At 37.2% G+C, this 18,541-nt stretch overlaps 2 protein-coding genes across 15 annotated transcripts in view; one reads left to right on the top strand and one right to left on the bottom strand.

Moving 5' to 3' along the window:
- Positions 1 to 1,437, top strand: part of NCAPG (non-SMC condensin I complex subunit G) — a 43,841-nt gene extending 42,404 nt beyond the window's left edge. Inside the window, exons 20-21 of the mRNA XM_002929725.4 lie at positions 235 to 304; positions 1,225 to 1,437. Coding sequence (XP_002929771.2) covers positions 235 to 304; positions 1,225 to 1,348 — 194 coding nt within the window. The 3' untranslated portion in view covers positions 1,349 to 1,437. The remainder of the gene's footprint in view (positions 1 to 234; positions 305 to 1,224) is intronic.
- Positions 1,148 to 18,541, bottom strand: part of LCORL (ligand dependent nuclear receptor corepressor like) — a 178,404-nt gene continuing 161,010 nt past the window's right edge. For 12 of the 14 annotated variants that reach the window (XM_034672050.1, XM_034672041.1, XM_034672039.1 and 9 more), the window contains one exon: positions 3,823 to 3,986. In XM_034672050.1, coding sequence (XP_034527941.1) covers positions 3,966 to 3,986 — 21 coding nt within the window. In that variant the 3' untranslated portion in view covers positions 3,823 to 3,965. Of the gene's footprint in view, positions 3,987 to 18,541 lie in introns of all 14 variants that reach the window. The other 2 variants (XM_034672052.1, XR_004628927.1) reach the window with 2 other exon arrangements.

Raw genomic sequence — 18,541 nt, 5'->3', positions numbered from 1 at the left:
TTTTCACATTCTTTTGTCTCCCAAATATATTTAACTAAAATATCCCTCCTTATAATTTGATTTCCATATTTTCCTTCGCCTTTTATCCAAGCTTACAAAAGAAATGGATAAATGGCTGGAAACTAGGAGGAAATGTGTTGCAGAGGGAAAATGAAGGATTTGGGTAGCCCAGAAAATAGAAACACTAAGCAATTGAGAATAAATTTTGATAACGAATTATACACTGTCTTGAAGGACAGAGAAAAGTGACAGCTTCAGCTAGGATCAACAGGAGACGTCAGACTGCGGAGGTTGACTCTGAAAGGTATGCCATGCACATCTAGAAATGGATGTCTTTTTTTTTTTTTTGGTCTAGGAGTAGAAAAGAAGTGGTAGTTTGCTTCCACTGTGAAAGAGTGAAACTCAATATGTAATAAGATACTCAGTGAAAACTGTAAATGGCAAGGTCTTGGATATATATAGTCTAGAATTCCATTATCAAGAGCATTTGACCTCCCATGGCTTGTGTGCTTTTCCTACTGGGATGGCCCTGGGATGGTCATCTTTAATACGTTCTTTCAGCTCATATTTCATGTATGCTTCTAACTACATGATTGTGTGTACGACTCCTCCAATCTTGAATTAGCAAACTCTTAGCATTTAGAATCGGGCTCTTGACATTTATAAGGAGGATTAACCTATTGTAAATTGTATATACTTGTGGCATAGTGTTTATTTTTAGATTCTACCAATTAAGCCACCGTTGAAAGCTGAAAGTTTGTAGTTGCCTTGCATTCATCTATTGGTAAAATTGTATTGTGTATATTTTCAGTATATAACTTTAGGTTAAGTTTTGACTAAATTTCAAATATTTTTGGGAAACTTCCTGTTTACAGAGTGTTTTAAGAATTTATTGCTTAAATTAAGAGAACTTAAAATGTTTTTTCACTTTGTGTTATCCTCCAGAATTCTTTTGGGCAATTGTTCCTATTTAATCCCTTCATTACAAAATTTTGTTGTTTTTCCTTATAATACGACGTTCCATATAGAAATAAAAAGCAATTAGCTAGGTTTTCCATGATTTACTTGGCAGGATAACCAGTTAGCTTTTTTGGTTTTAGTTTTAAACTTAGTAAAATCAGGATATCAATTACACACTGATAAAATGACAGAAACAAAAAGTTTTATTGATAAACTTGTTTTAAAGCTTGTATTTAAATTGGTGTATTTTCAACATCTATTTAGTGATCCTGAAATTCCAGAGCCAGAATCAGAAATGAAGATGAGATTGCCAAGACGAGCCAAAACAGCAGCACTAGAAAAAAGTAAACTTAACCTTGCACAGTTTCTCAATGAAGATATAAGTTAGAAGAGATGATGGAGGTGAAGTCCTTTTAACCATGTTCTTTAAAATTATGTTCAGTTCTCCGCTTTAATAAAGTTATCCTTGTATCAAAATTAGAAAATGCCTGATGTCTTGTAGGATTTTGTGCTGTGTGACTCCACATTACTTTGGCCTGTACTGAGACATTAGGACAGTGCCTGTCCGTGAGCCCCACAGAAGCCTGTGGCGGTCCCGTGGGTGTAACCAGCATCTAAGGTGGGCCTAGGAACCTGCTTCATAAATCAGCTTCTCAGGTGACACATATGAACTTTCACATTTAGTATCACATCATTCTGGACAGCTTCTCAGTGTAACTAACAGCTTGCATTTGAGAAGCTTATGATTTAGATGGGGCACATCCAACATAGATGAAACACTGTGGAACACATTTAAAAAGGGACATCTCCACAAACTGGCTAGAAAGGAGCTTACCTCCAGGGAAGAGGACTACTACAATGAATCCAAAGTTCCCAGCATCTAAGTTGAACAGTTATTTTGATAATTTTGTGATTCTTATACTAAAAACATTTTGGTAATGCTACCTGAATGGATCATTTCTCTTCTTACAATATTTGCATATGAGAGCCCTAGTTTGCTTATGTTTCTGATGGCGTTTCTTGGGTTAGGAGATGTTCACATATACATATATTTATTTTTTTATTTTTTTAAGTAATCTCTACACCCAACATGGGGCTCGAACTCATGCCCAAGATCAAGAGTCACATGCTCTCTCTACTGACTGAGCAGGCCAGGCACCCCCCACTTATACATATTAATTATGGAGTTGCTTCCTACATTTTTTGACATAACAAAATAAGTATTGTGGATAATAAAAGACAATTCTAGTGGGAAAAGCGTAACAGGAAGTCCTTTATATACTAGTTTATGGGCACTGTTTCTTCACTGTCGATTTCATTTTTCTTCCCAAATTGGCACTTGGCTCACTTGTGGAACAGAGTATGAACTCCATCCTCTTTCCATCTGCAACACCCAGCAAAACATGTTTTCTTATCCCTCTGATTACCTTTTCTCTTTATTATCCAGGATAGAAGTGTCCTAACATTGGATCTGTTTTAATAATAATTGTGCTTTTTAAGGTTTATTTAAGCCATTTATTTAAGGTGATGTTCTAAGAGCTAAACTAAGATCATTGTGCTTTTTAGAACCAAATTGCTATATTACATACATATATGTGCTTTATAAAACTCAGAAATATAAAAGGAGTCTGAAAGTTACAAAGTAAGGATGCTTATTAAGCAAAAGGAAAAGGCAGATGTGGTGGTATAAAACAATAAAAAATAGATGATTGTTTTTCATTCTGTTGGCTCGGTGTCTTCCTGTGCTTCAAATTCCTTATGTAAGTCTTATTTTGTTAAATCCCTGTCACTTTAAAAATAATTTTTTGGGGTGAGGGAGAGGGAGAAATAGGACTTAAAGTGTACACAGAATGTGCTCTAAGGAAAAGTGTTTAGAAACACCATAGACTAAATCCCATTTACCCCACAGCCAGGCTATCCAAAGGGAAGGAGCCGTGTTCTTATATACTTCCATGGACCACCATACCAAAGCTTTTTTTTCTCTGGCATGGGAGAAATAAATTTAAGCACCAAACCTTTAGTATTCTTACTATTCAAGTTTTAGACACAATCACGTAGCCATTGCTGAAGCTATGCTTTTGCACTATTAAAGGTAAGGAATATTATCCTGATTTTAAAAGACATTTTACACTTAAATGGCTAAAATACAATAAAATCAATAGATGTAAATCCATTTACCATTTTTCATTCAAAACTGGTAACTTACACCAAACAGTATTCTTGTCTGCTAGAGGCACAGCTTTGCTGAAGAGTAAACATGCAATTGTGCCATTGATCTTACAGCCCACAGATTTTATAGGTTTAAAAGTACAGAGAAAGAACTGATCAGCTCAAATTCTATGAATGAAAACATGCTACTTGGTGATAAACTATGAATCAATTTTTCTATACATATATAACTTTGAAAGAGATATACTTCTAAGAGATACCTTTGCCTTTTACCAGTTTGCTTCGAGGTAGTTGGTATCCACCTATTATACAGCTGTTCATGGGTCAGGTCATCACAAATCTTTACAATACTAGCCTTCTAAATCACATAATGCAGTATATATTAAAATTTTATGCACAGAAATAAAACCGGGGACAATTACGTATTTAAACTTAGGGCATAAAAAATTCACAAAATACCATTAAAAAGAGAAACATCAAAATCCATTTGTACTGCAAAATTCCACAACCGTCCGGTGTAAAACATAAAAAAACATACGAAGAATATAATCAAAATGATTAATGCTAATGATTTAATATAAAGACATCACAGGACTAGAAATATTTCAAGATCAATTGATAAATGCAGAAAGAATACTGATGTACAAAATAAGGATAGTGCAAGAAGAATTGCAATCTATTTCTCTTCACTTTTGAGATTTTGGTTATGAACTGTACAGCTCGCTAGAGATGCTGCTGTCAAATTCAGATTCCATTCAATGGGACGATTAAGGCACATCTTAATGGGGCTCAAAGGGCAACTTGCTGTATTCCCATCGGACGAATTCAATTTCTCATCAGTTTTCATTTGTAGCATGCTGGAAAAAAAAAAGTGTAAAGCATTTTAGTTTTACTTTCACTTCAAGGAAATTAACCTTGTAAAAGAAAATTCAGTCATTTTTGTTTCGACCTCAACGGAGTATATAGGGCATTTTCTTACCCTGCAAGTACAAGAGTTTTGTTCTGTTTCTTAGCCCCAGCCCCCTTCCTGAACTGAATACATCACATATAGCCAAGTACTTAAGATGTCACCCAGATAGCACTGGACAACAAGACCGCTGTGTATGTCTATGGATTCCATCTGTATACTCATGACATTTAACCTACTGAACTTGGCAGGATTCAACCCCTTTCATTTGTCCTTTTACTTACCAGGATCAGAGCCGCTTTGAGACAAGAAGGAATTAACCTTTGTTTGAAAGTCTACCATGTCCTAGACACATTCACATGTATTATCTCATTTAAATTCCATAACAAGCAAGGCTGGTATACTTACCCTCATGATAAACAATAAAAGTGAGTCTCAGACTCAAATACAAATATGTCTGAAGTTATACAGTCACCCAACAAATTGGAATATGGTCCTCCCTCTCTCCCTTATGCTTGTCTACTGGCTCTTTGATGAGAATCTTTAGAAACATGGGAATGAGAGTCCAAAGGGTAGCTAGTCCACATGTAATGGACATGTAGTCCCAAATCTTAAATAATATTCATGATAGTCCATGTTTTCAGATGTGAATCCTTATGTTTATAAACTAATAGCTTGCTATACAGTAGCTCATTTGATGCTTAACTGATTAGTTCGGTTGGACTATATCATTCCAACCACAGGTCTAGGATTCTTTCTATTAGAGAAGAGGAAACAGCCGTGTAGTATTTAAGTGACTTGTTACAAGTGGCAGCCTCCTCCAGACCTCAGTAGCATTTTCCTGATCTTTCCTTGCAACCTCAAAAAGGGACTCATTTTCCATTCAATAAACCAGAGAGATTTAACCTGTTACAGCATATTTCAATGGCTATCATGTTGCCACTGAGTTCTCCCCAGGCAAATGGGCCCAGTTCCATTGAATGACATAGTTTAAGCTTCCCAGATATGAAACAAAAACGACAAACTACAAGTAGCTTAAAAGATTACTCATCAAAACTAGAAAATTATTTAAAAAGCCAAAAAACAGAGGTGAATAAATAAGAATATGCTTAAAGTAAATCATGGCCTGATAAATGACAAAGAGGTCCAAAATACAATATTCTCATTCATATCAGAAATCTTAACTAATTTTTGAAAACATTTTCATTGGTTACTATTATTAGACTGATGGCCTCATGCACCTCAAGATTTTTGTTTTTCAAGTTAGCAAAGCTCAGATAAAGCAGTAATGTTTTTCCTTCCAAGGACTGCTAGCCTTTGTGTTATTTGTATGTATACCCCTTTGAGAAACTCTAAGGCAAGCTATAAAAATACAAACGTATTTATTAAGATGGCTTGGTAGAGAAGAATATCAAGTGTCAATGCCAAAAGAAGATGATGGCATGAAGCAACGAATGGTGATAAAAACAATTTTTGCTAAAAAACCTAAAAGACCCCAATTTTTGCTGTTTGATTGACAAAGGTATATTCATCAGAGAAGAATACTTTATTCTTTTTAAGACCTTTAAAAACATTAAAGTTACTTGTCTAGAGAGTGTACTCCAAATTAGAGTACATAAACTCCAGGAGTGCACAAAACTATACACACGCATGGGAAGAAAATTTCAGTTTTAAAAGAACTGTATGTTAGTAGTAATACACAGACTGAATTAATTCATAAATATACACTTAAAACTCAGTGTGCAAAGTGTGGGCCTGCAGATCTACAGAATACTAAGAGTAGAAGATACAGCTATCTTCAAGTGCTAGAAACAGGCATTAGAACAACAGAGCTAGAAGGGACCTTCTAGACACTACCCAACCACCCTTTTTTTAAGATGGGGAAACTAAGGTATAGGAAAATAGAAAAATTACTCTTTTTCAGAGTGTTCTAACCAGAGGTACGTGGACTAATATAAGAACCTGCATCTCTAAGTAATAGATTAATCTAGTAATAACCAAAGCACTTTTCCATTTTCTGTACCACATTAACACTGAATCCCCACTATTCTAGCACCAATGAGGTACGAAGACGTGTACACAGTGCCCACTTTCAAAGAATTTGCAATCGAGAAGAATTTTTTTAAACAAATAATCCTTTATATTTGGAAGTTCAAAATTTGACTAGTTAGGTTTAATGTCAGGAATTAGTGGTACAGTTATACACATTTGTGCCAAGTGAAATATTAATAAATATTCCTCAACTTCTTTTTTAAAGTAATCTCTACACCCATTTTGGGGCTTGAACTCATGATCACAAGATGAAGAGTCCCATGCTTTACTGACAGAGCCAGCCAGCTGCCCCCTCGCATTTTCTTGATGTACTTTTTAAACTTTTTGTTTTGTTATGTTTAAAAAATTAAAGTTGAATACTCTTGTATGTGTCTATATATCCAACTGTATCTATAGGGTTGATGTCTAGGAGTAGGATAAACTGAGTCACACGATGCTTTTAAAACTTTGACAGAGATTACCAAAATATCCTTCGTAGACTATGTACTATTCTACGCTCTTGCCAACAATGTATGAAAATGTCTTTCTTTCCTCATTTTCTTACCAAAAATGTATAATAAAACTTATGGATCTTTGAAAAAAAATGATAGGTTAAAAAATGGTACGTCATTGTTTAATTTGCATTAATTTGAAGGTAGAGCTTATTTTCTTATTGATACGTAGTTAAGATTGGTGCTCTGTTTTATGTGATTTATAATCCCACTCACCTCCCTACACGGCCTCGTTCATTAGTGTTTGTATCTGCTTACGGTGATTTTGTCATGAATCCATTCTAAATTTTAGAACATCAAATTTATCAGTCTTATTTCATGGCTTCTTTGCCTTACATATGATTAGAAAGTTGAAGCAGCAGCATTTACATGATCAGATCATACATATCCATACCCAGGATTCTACTGAGCTCAGGGACAGTGTAAAGACCTGGGTCCCAGTTGATAATATCAATCATCGGCCTTATGACCTTGGACAAGTAACCTTACCCTCTTTCATTCTCATTTTCTCATCTTTAAAAAAAGAAATTGAGGGGCACCTGGGGGGCTCAGTCAGTTAAGCATCTGACTCTTGATTTCGGCTCAGGTCCTGATCTCAGGGTTGTGAGACTGAGCCCCGCGTTGGGACTCTGTGCTGGGCATGGACCCTGCTTGAGATTCTCTCTCCCTCTTAAAAAAAATTAAATATCTTCCTGTTTACCATTACATTTCTGAACGATTTAATGAGAGCCACTGAACATGATTTAAAAACCATATGAAGCTATAGACAAATGCAAAGGTTTAATTTAACACTGTCTTTCGGTAAATGGGGGACAAAGTTGAAAGAGAGGTACTCACCCTAAGGCCTCTTCTATCAAACTAGCAACCTAGACAGACAGTAGGTGAGGACTGAATGAGGACAAGGAAGGGGTGCCTGAAATGATCATCTAGACACATAAGCCTATTTTCAATACTTCAGTAATTTCATCCACTCTAAGGCAGAACCTCTCTCCAGCATGTGAATGGAGGTTTACAAGAACATGTGCATTTGGGAAGTATAAACGGTGAAAATCTTTTGTGAGTCATGGAAATCCAAACAGTTACAATTTGCGATTTAAATTAATGATTATTGGGGCGCCTGGGTGGCTCAGACATTTAGGTGGCTGACTCTTGATTTTGGCTCAGGTCATGATTTCGACATGTTGAGATCATGCCCCACATCGGGCTCCATGCTTGGCACCAAGTCGGCCTGAGATTCTCTCTCTCTCTGCTGTTCACACATGTGCTCTCTAATATATAAAATCTTAAAAATATTTTTAAAATGATTACTGATAATTCTAACAAAAATTTAATATATCTAGCTGTAATAATTCACACTTGTTTTACTTATCACTAGAGATATGGGATAGTTCATTTCTGTCATACAGACAATACACTTTAATGTAAGCTAGCCAAATCGCAGGAAACAAATTTTAGTGTGAGCAAGACAGGTCTGAAAATATCATTTCTAGGGCAGTTGCTACATGCCAGGCACTATCCTAAAAACCTTTCTGGCAATATTGTGTTCAATTCCAAAAACCACCATTGAGGCTCAAAGAAGTAAAATCACGCATTCCAGTTCACTCAACTAGTAAGTGCAAGTTCAGAGTCTAGGATCTATTACCCTATCATAGCTGCATACTAACTCGTGGGTTGTAATTCTGTTATGATTCTCCCTTTATGTCAATACCTATTTATCTATTTCTTCAGACTACTTAACATATGATAAGCGTCTGGTGTACAGATTTCAGACAGAGACATTCTGAAGGGCTGCAGCCATAACCAAATCTAGGAAGTTACATACGTAGAGCACGAAGTTTCCTCATATTTAACTAAATAAGTAGTAGTCGTATCTTTCAACTTCTCAAGGTAAAAAAAGAAAATATGTTAGGGCACAGACATGTTTTTTGAGAGCCACCATAAGAGTGTTCTTTTTTTTTTTTTTTAAAGATTTATTTTAGAGAGAGAGAGGTGGGGAGAGCCAGGGTGAAAGGGAGGAGGAGAGAGAAAGAATCTCAAGCAGACTCCCCGTTGATTGTGGAGCCCCATGCAGGGCTCAATCCCACAACTCTGAGATCATGATCTGAGCCGAAATCAGGAGTCGGACACTGAACCGACTGGGCCACCGAGCCTCCCTACCATAAGAGTATTGTTTAGGTTAAAGGTTTCAAGAAACCTAAGTTCATCTTTTCAAAGGGAGAAAAGTCATCTGTAAGCATGGATAAACTGAAATCTGGTATAAGATTTGCAATGTGAATAGTTACTATAAAGTGCCCAAATCTATTGATTCAACTCCTCTATTTAACTTCAAATTCTGAATGACTGGTTTATTTCCTCTGGTAATGGTGTCATCTTATGTTTAGTCAGTGGAAATTTACTGAATAGCTATTGTAACTATATCCTTGAGCCTGATTCTCCACAAATCTATCCAAATACCACAATAGGTTTGTTAAATGTGTAAACTAGATCAGAGAACCTTTATGAAGTCAACAAGTGTATTCCCATGTTTTGATGCAGTAAGAAGTTATAAAAATGGTTTACTGGACTCTACATTTGATAATTGCGGGGTTCCAAGAGGCCAATACTGAGGACTTTGCCGTATATTAAAGTGTTTTAGTTCTATGAGGAGCTGGCCTGTGTTCATCAGCCAAGTCTGCTGGTTACTGAAGTTAGTGTTCACTCATTCTTCCCTCAAATCTTTAACCAATACCTACCTAATACATTTAGAATATAAAATACTGTGATAGGAGTGCCTGGGTGGCTTGGTCATTAAGCGTCTGCCTTCAGCTCGGGTCATGATCCCAGCGTTCTGGGATCGAGCCCCACATTGGGCTCCCTGCTCAGTGGGAAGCCTGCTTCTCTCTCTCACACTCCCCTTGCTTGTGTTGCCTCTTTCTGTCAAATAGATAAATAAATAAATGTTTTAAAAAAAATACTATGATGGTGTCTGTCTTCAAGGGTTTTGCAGCTTGGTAAGGAGGCAAAAGGGAAAAGTATTCATAAATTACCAGAATAAATACATTTTTTTTACTATAAATAAATACAGAAGAGGTAACTGAAGACTAAGGGATTACAGAGAAGGGAAATTCATCCCAACAGTGGGGAGGCTGGGGAAAAAAATATTTGAGATAGGTCTAAAGGGATGAGGATTTTAGTAAATTGGGACAGAGGCAGGCTTCATAGAGCCCAAGTTTTGATTCTGAATTAAATCACTCACCTGCTAAGTGTACAGTCCTTAACCTCTAAGCTTCAATGTAACTGGAAAGTGAAGATAATGAGAGTACCCACCCCTTAAGGGTACTGTGATTATTAAATGAATTTATGTAAACAAAGAAGTTGGTATAGAGAATGCATGTAAAATGCCTGGCTGGACACATACTAAGGACTCAATAAATGTTAATATTAGCACTACTAACAAAAAGTCAAAAGGTACATATGTGGGGATAAAGGGATGAAAGATATGTGTATGATTTGTTTTGCAATAGTACAACTGTTTAATTTTAAATCTCTGGACTTAAAGGCGGGGGCAGGGATGGGATTTCAAATGAAAGAGCCATAGGGATCTAGCCAGTTAAACATGGTCTACCAGTGGAACCTGAAGTCTAACATGTGAGTAAATCCTTTCTCTTGCTGGCGAACCCTGTAAGAGTTAGGTTGTGCAGGCTTCTTGTTTTTAAAGACCTGATTTATCTCAAGAGAAAAATTTCTCTTTGGTAGGATACTGATGATTTAAGGGCCCTGGCAGATTGTTAAGCAGTAGATTTTGTCAGACATCTTTTTTGACTTGCTTTTGATTATTTGATGTAGTTATTTGGAGGAACAGAAGAACCTAGTGGTTAAGAGTAAGATTTTGAAGTCTCATATTCTTGGATTAGAGTCTCATATTTGGGGACACCTGGGTGGCTCAGATGGTTAAGCATCTGCCTTCCGCTCAGGTCATGATCTCCAGGCCCTGGGATGGAGCCCTGCGTTGGGCTCCCTGCTCAACAAGAAGTTTGCTTCTCCCTTTCCCTCTGCTGCTCCCCCTGCTTGTGCTCTCTCTCTCTCTCAAACGAATAAAAAAAAAAGTTAAAAAAAAAGAATCTCGTATTTGTAGTTTACTCCAAACAATATTAGAACTACTTTTTTAATATAAAGATTAGCATAGTATGTGCTTAACTAGTAAATGCTATCATGATTATTAGAGCAAACCATAATTGGAGATTCAAAAGAAAACACCTAGAATAAAAAAATAGTTTCTCCTGAGAAATAGGATATCTATCTGAATTTTTAGCTGAATGGCACAAAGGAAATGATAGTCTGATTAAAGGCACAAAACCGGGGCGCCTGGGTGGCACAGCGGTTAAGCGTCTGCCTTCGGCTCAGGGCGTGATCCCAGCGTTATGGGATCGAGCCCCACATCAGGCTCTTCCTCTATGAGCCTGCTTCTTCCTCTCCCACTCCCCCTGCTTGTGTTCCCTCTCTCGCTGGCTGTCTCTATCTCTGTCGAATAAATAAATTAAAAAATCTTAAAAAAAAAAATTTTAAAATTAAAAAAAAAAAATAAAAAAAAAAATAAAGGCACAAAACCAATTCTCTTCAGAAATCAATGAACCCAGTTTGCACTGCTATGTGATTTAGAAGTGATCGTTGGTCATGTAGGGACAAAAATAATTTATCTGAATTTCTTAATTAACTTGTATATTAAATTAGTATAACAAAACTGTGCCTAAAACAGTATCTTAAATATAATAGGTATTCAGATATTCAATAAACACAAATGTGATTCACATACATTTATAAAAACAAAATAGGAAATTTTAGTACAAATTAACTAAAAGCACTTAGCAAGTTGTTGATCTAAAATAATGCCAACCAACTAACTGTGAAAGACTGCAGAACCTGACACGACTTAGAATGATTTTGGATCCTGTTCCTATCTGCCTTCTGAGGAACTTAACAATGATCATAATCAATGATCCCCCTTTTTTTTTTAATATACCATCTGTGGAAGATTAATTGCATTCACAGCCCAAATTCCTCACCCTTCCCTATATTCATCTCTCTGCCCTATTATTTTGCAATGCCCTCTCATTCCGGCCTCACCCATGTGACTTGCTTTGGCCAATAGGATGTTAGCAAGTATAAACTGTAAACTGGCTGAGGCCAGTGTAAGCTGACGCTTGAGAAACTACTTGGGCATTTATGCCCCTTTGTATAACTCTGCTTTTGCCATGAGAACAATGCCTGGGCTGGCCTGCTGGATGGATGTGACATGCAGAGAGAGGCTAAGCTGTCCCACCTGATAGCCAGCTAATACCCAGGCATGCAAGGGAACCCAGCCAAAGTTAAAAGAACCTCTTAGCCTTATTTGCCAGTCAGCGATTCATGGGTGAAATAAGTGCTTATTTACTTAAGGGAATAAGCTTTGGGGTGGTTTGTAACGTAGCATTGTCGTGGCAACAGATAAATACTAGAACATGTCTTCTCCCCATCATGATATTAAACAAGTCTTTTTTAGAGCAGATTTTTAGAGCTAGATTCTTTAATGAGTTATCCTATACTTGCTATCACCATTTTCTTGTCTCTTATTCTTAACCTACTCCAATCTGGCTTCCAGGTCTTTCACTCCATGAAAACAGCACTTACTAAAGTCACCAATGAATTGGTAAATCTAACGAATGACTTCAATTTTCAACTTGTTTGCCCTCCTAAGAACATTAAACACTATTGATCATTTGCTCTGCTATAGACTGAACTGTGTACCTTCCTGTTTTATATGTTGAAGCCCTAACCCCCTATATCAAGAGATATAGGGCCTTTAGGAGGTAACTAAGGTAAAATAAGGTTACAGGGTACAGTCCTAATCTGATGGGCTTGTTGTCCTCTTAAGAGGACAGGAAGACACCAGAGAATGGGAAGGTAGCCATTTGCAAACGAGCAATAGAGACCCCACCAGAAACTGAACCCTCCAGACCTTGATCTTGGACTTTCCAGCCTCTAGAACTGTGAGAAAACAAATCTCTGTCATTAAGTCATGCAGTCTACAGTATTTTGTGATGGCAGCCTGAGAAGAGTAAACCTCCTTTTTGAAACTCACTTTTTTTGGCTTTTGAGATGAAACACAATACTGGCTTTCTTCTTCCTCTTCCCTTTACTGCAAATCCTCCTCCTCCTGGATGGCTTGGAATTTCTCAAGGCTAAGTCCCAGGCTTCCTTTTCTCTTCTTCTATAATCTTTCTTTAGGGGTTCTCATCCATACTCTGTTTCAGTTATCAATGATATCTCAGACATCTCAAATCCTCCCACTGCTCACACATTACTTCTTCAGAAAGGATTTCCCTGAGTACTCAACCTAAAGTAATTACCACTAAAAACTCTTTAGATCATCTAATTTCATTAACACAGAATTTACAATTGCTATGTTTTTCCTCCCTCCATTAAAAATACAAACTTGATAGAGAGTACAACATATTGGTCTTTTCAACATATTATTTCCAGCACCCTGCATATAGAAACTAGATAAATATCTGTCAAAGGAATAAATCTAGGACTTCTCCTTCTGGCCATGATGAAGTAATAGGAACCAGATTTACCCTCTCATTTTAAACAACTTAAAAAATAGACAAAAATATATGAACTATATATAGTAGGCTCCACATCCAGCGTGGAGCCCAATGTGGGGCTTGAACTCATGACCCTGAGATCAAGACCTGAACTGAAATTGAGAGTCAGATCCTCAACTGACTGAGCTACCCATGCACCCCTGAAATATTTTTAAGACAATGTATGAAAGAAAGTACAGGATGACAGTGATCCCTGAAAGAAGGGAACAAAGGAGGGAAGTCATAAAAATTGCTCTGGTTTACTGGCTGAAGAGTTTCCAGGGTGCAGTATAGTGACAGGGACCAAAAGGGGCTTGGAAATCTTCCTGAGATAAGAGGACAGTTTGTTGGTGAGGGAGACCAAAGCAACCAGAATCTGTGGGGCAGAGCACAGGAGACAGAGCTGCACAGACAGAGAGAGCTCTAGAGATCTGCACTGGTTTCCCTTGAATCTGTAGATAAATACTAATCAGTGCATGCATGGTTCCCAAGGCTGTGAAAAAGACCACTGAAAAGGACCAGGAGGAAAATTGCTAGAGGCCATATAGGACTGGATATAATTTGTGCTCCCACCAGCAAGAATGGAAAGACCCTTTAACACATATGACATTAAATAATTATTGATAGTGCCTCACTGGTGGGGTAAAATTAGCCCTACGGTAAGATTTCTCATCCTCAGCACTACTGACATTTGGGGCTAAGTGATTCTTTATTGTGGGGAGCTTATTATGCTCTGTAGACTGTTTAACAGCATCCCTGGCCTCTCCCCACTAAGTGTGACAATCGAAAATGTCTCTATACACCATCAGATATCCTCTGCAGGACATCCCCAATTGAGAACCACTGTCCTAGACTAAAGGCTGTTCAAACTCTGCCTATCAATGCCCAAAAGCAAGAGTTGAAAGAATAAAAAGTTTTCTTAATACGTTAATAGTGTCTCAGAACAGAGCCACAAAACATTGAAGGCATCGCAAAAACAAGCAAAACAAAAAAACCCCAGCATACAAGGTAAAATTGGCAATGTCTAGCATCCAATCCAAAATTACCAGGCATGCAAAAAACAGGAAAATATGGTCCAAAATGAGGAGAAAAATCAATCGATAGGAACTGATAAATAACACAAATTGTAAAATTAGCACACAAGGATGTTAATGCAGGTACATTCAGGGAGCTGAGGAAAGCATGAGAAGAGCATGAGGAAGAGAAATATAGTAGATACAAAAAGACAATATATTTTTTTTAAAGATTTTTATTTATTTATTCGACAGAGATAGAGACAGCCAGCGAGAGAGGGAACACAAGCAGGGGGAATGGGAGAGGAAGAAGCAGGCTCATAGCAGAGGAGCCTGATGTGGCTCGATCCCATAACGCCAGGATCACGCCCTGAGCCGAAGGCAGATGCTTAACCGCTGTGCCACCCAGGCGCCCCGACAATATTTATTTTTAAAAAGGTTTTATGTATTTATTTGAGAGAGAGAGAGAGCATGAGCAGAGGGGAGAGGGAGAAGCAGACTCCCTGCTGAGCAGGGAGACCGACATGGGGCTGGATCCCAGGACCCTGGGATCATGACCTGAGCCAAAGGCAGACACTTAACAGACTGAGCCACCCAGGCGCCTCAGAAGACTAAATTTAAATCTGTGGAGATGCAAATATAATTTCTGAAGTGAAAATATCCTGGATGTTACTAACAGCAGATTAGACAATCCAAAGAAAAGGTTATCAAACTTAAAAACATAGAAATAGCATAATCCAAAATGAAACAGAGAAAACTTCTATAACATTTATAGAAGCAAAATGTATGACAATAATACCACAAAGGCTTGAAGGGAGGAAGTGCAAATGTACTGTAAAGTTCTTAGACTATACATGAAGTGGTGCAACATTATCTGAAGGTAGTTTCTGGTAAGTTAATGATATTTAGGGTAAACCTGACAGCAAGTACTTATTAAAAAAACAATTAGGAGATTAAATAGAAAAATAAAATACACTTAGCTTATCCAAGAGGCAGGAAAAGAGAAAAAAGGATGCAAATAATAGATGGGACAAATAGAAAATAGAAAGTTGGATGGCTATTATCAAAAGGATAAGAAATAACAAGCACTGGTGAAGATGTGGAGAAAAGGCGAAACTTGTGTACTATTAGTGGGAATATAAATTGGCACATCCACTATAGAAAATAGTATGGCTGTTCCTCAAAAAATTAAAAACAGAACTACCATATGATCCAGCAATCCCACTTCTGGATATTTATCCAAAAAATGAAAACAGTAATTGAAAAGATATATGCACCCTCCGCCATGTTCACTGCAGCATTACTTACAATAACCAAGATATGGAAGCAACTTAAGTGGCTATCAATTGATTAATGGATAATCTATCTCTCTGTCACACACATACACACACACACACACACACACACACACACACACACACATCCAGCTATAAAAAGGAAATCTTGCCATTTGCAATAACATGAATGGACCTTGAGGGCATTATGCTAAGAGAAATAAATCAGAGAAAGACAAATACCAGATGATCTCACTTATACGTGGAATCTAAAAATAACAAAAACCAACCAAGCTCACCGATACAGAAAGCAGATTGGTGGATGGCAGAGGTGGGGACAAGATGGGTGAAGTGGATCAACAGGCACAAACTTCTAGTTATAAAATAAAGAAGTCATGAGAATGTAATGTACAGCACAGTGGCTAACTATAATTAGTAACACTGTATTACACATTTGAAGGTTGCTAAAAGAATAGATATTAAAAGTTTTCAACACAAGAAAAAAGAATCTAACTATGGTGACAAATGTTAACTAGACTTACTGTGGTGATCACGTCACAATACATAAATACCAAATCATGATGTTGTACACCTGAAACTAAGATGTTATATGTCAATTATACCTCAATTAAAAAAAAAGAACCCAACAAAGATGGTTGACTGAAACTCAACCACATCAAGTCACATGAAACGAAAATGGTCTTATATTAAAAGGCAGAGACTGTCAGATTGGGTGAGAAAGCAAGCCTCAACTGTATGCTGCCTAAAAGAAACTCACTTGAAATACAGAAACATATAGGTTAAGAATGAAAGTGTGGGAAAAAATATACCATGCTAAAACTAGTGAAAAGTAGGCTGGAATGACTACAGTACTATCAGACAAAAAAAGATTTCAGACCAAAGAATATTTCCAAGGTTTATAAAGAGGTTCATTGCTTATATAAAGGAGTCAATTCATCAAAAGTACATAAAAATTCTAAAAGTATATGCACCTAATCAAAGAGCTTCAAAATATATGAAACAAAACCTGATACAACTGAAAGGATAAATAGGAAAATCTAGAATCAAAGTTGCAGATTTCAAAACCTCTCTCTCAAGGATAAATAGAATAAGTAGACTGAAACTCAAGAAGGATGTAAAAGAGTTGAATAGCACTATCTATCAACTTGCTTAACTGACAACACTCCACCCGACAGCAGCAGACTACACATTATTTTCAAGAACACAGAGAACATTCATTAAAGTAGATTTGGATAGACTCTGGACCATAAAAAAAAAATCTCAATAAATTCTAAAGAACTAAAATCACACAAAGTATATTCTACAACTGTAACAGAATTAAATTAGAAATCAGTAACGGGTATCTGGAAAATCCTCAAAATTTGGAAACTGACCAATATATCTCTAAGTAATCCATGGGTTAAACAAGAAATCACAAAGAAAATATGAAAATATTTCCAATTTAATGAGAATGAAAACACAGTTGAGCAAAATTTGTGGGACATGGCTAAAGTAGTGTTCAGAGGGAGTTTATAACACAATGATCATTTTAGTAAGGAATTAATCTTCTTTCCACTACAACCCTCTACACTCTATACCAATAGTTCTCAAAGTGTGGTCCTTGGGTGAGCAACATAAGCATCACTTAGGCCCCACTCTATAACCTATTGAAACAGAAAGTGCTTGGAGCCCAACCATCTCTTTTTAAATAAGCCCTCCTGGTGATTCTGATGCACACTAAACTTTGTAAAGCATTGTTTCAAAGCAGTACAGTTCTCATTTGGACCATCATAATGGTCTACACCTTCACTTTTGCACTCTACCATTCATTTTCCACAAGGCAGTCAGAAAGATCCTTTAGGAAGGAGAATCTGATGACATCACCTATCTTTCCCATCCAATCTCTAAGAGCAATAGGAAGCCACTGAAAGTACATAAACATGGCTTATGGGAACCTACATGGTCTATCCTTCCCTCAGACCTGATACCACGCTCCTCCTTTCTCTTTTGACTCAAGACACACCAGTCACTGTCTTACCTGCAAAGCATATCATGCTGCAGTTTTCCTCATGCAAGTCTTTCTTTCTGGTCAGTCCTCCCCTCCCAATTCTCTACTTGGCCTAGTTAATTCTTACTCTTCACAGCTCAGTTCAATGGCCATTTCCTTAGAGAAGTCTTCCCCCATTTCTCCGACTTGATAAAATCTCCCTAGAAGGAATTCTTATAATACCACCTGCTAATTAAGAACTTGTAAGATATGTGTAATTATTTACCCAGTGTCTGCCTCTCTTCATAAACTTGAACCACGAGGTCAGAACAATACCTGGTTTTGTCCCCCATCATATCTTGTACGTCTAGCATATTGCCTGGCACATAGGAGACTTTTTTTTTTTTTTTTTTTTAAAGAACACATTAATGGGGTCTATCTAGCTTTCTGTTTCTATGTACAGAAACAAAGTAGCAAACAAATGAATTGTCTAGGTTGCCTGGAATTGGAATGGGAGTGGGGTAGGGAAAACAAGCCAAGGTCTTACTAAAATTTAACAAAAACAACCTAGAAAAAACCTGGCAGGATGAAGTCATTCAGACACCTACTCTGTCCTTTTATTTGCCCCCCGGTAATTAAACAATAGGTGAATTCAATAGACTTAACAGAATGCTCAGCTCCACTGCAAACTGTTTACCGCCCAGGAAAAATGCAGGGAGAGGGTAAGGGTAGCCAGGAGAGCTGAACCAAGAATTGTGAATCTCTAAGTGAAGAAATTGAGAAGAACAAAAGAGTAAGAAAAGGGGAAAAGAGAACACTTGAGGAAGGAATTTAAGATGTAAGGCACTGAAATCAATCTTTCTAACAGGTGGTAGCTACTGGTGAAGGAAGAGAAGAAGGGTGACCTTTGGACTTACCTCAGATAGACAAAGCAGGTCTGGAGGCTGCAGGGAGAGAATAAAGATTTACAAAACAGAATAAAATTGCCACTCATGGCTCCCCCAGCACCACTCTGCTGGATAAAGACAGAGAAGACAAAACAACTACAAGTCAAAATATATTGTATTGTGTGGGAAGAAGGAGAGG

The sequence above is a fragment of the Ailuropoda melanoleuca genome, chromosome 11 (genome assembly GCF_002007445.2).
Source record: "Ailuropoda melanoleuca isolate Jingjing chromosome 11, ASM200744v2, whole genome shotgun sequence".
Lineage (NCBI taxonomy): Eukaryota > Metazoa > Chordata > Mammalia > Carnivora > Ursidae > Ailuropoda > Ailuropoda melanoleuca.
This window is presented reverse-complemented; position numbering and strand designations above follow the sequence as displayed.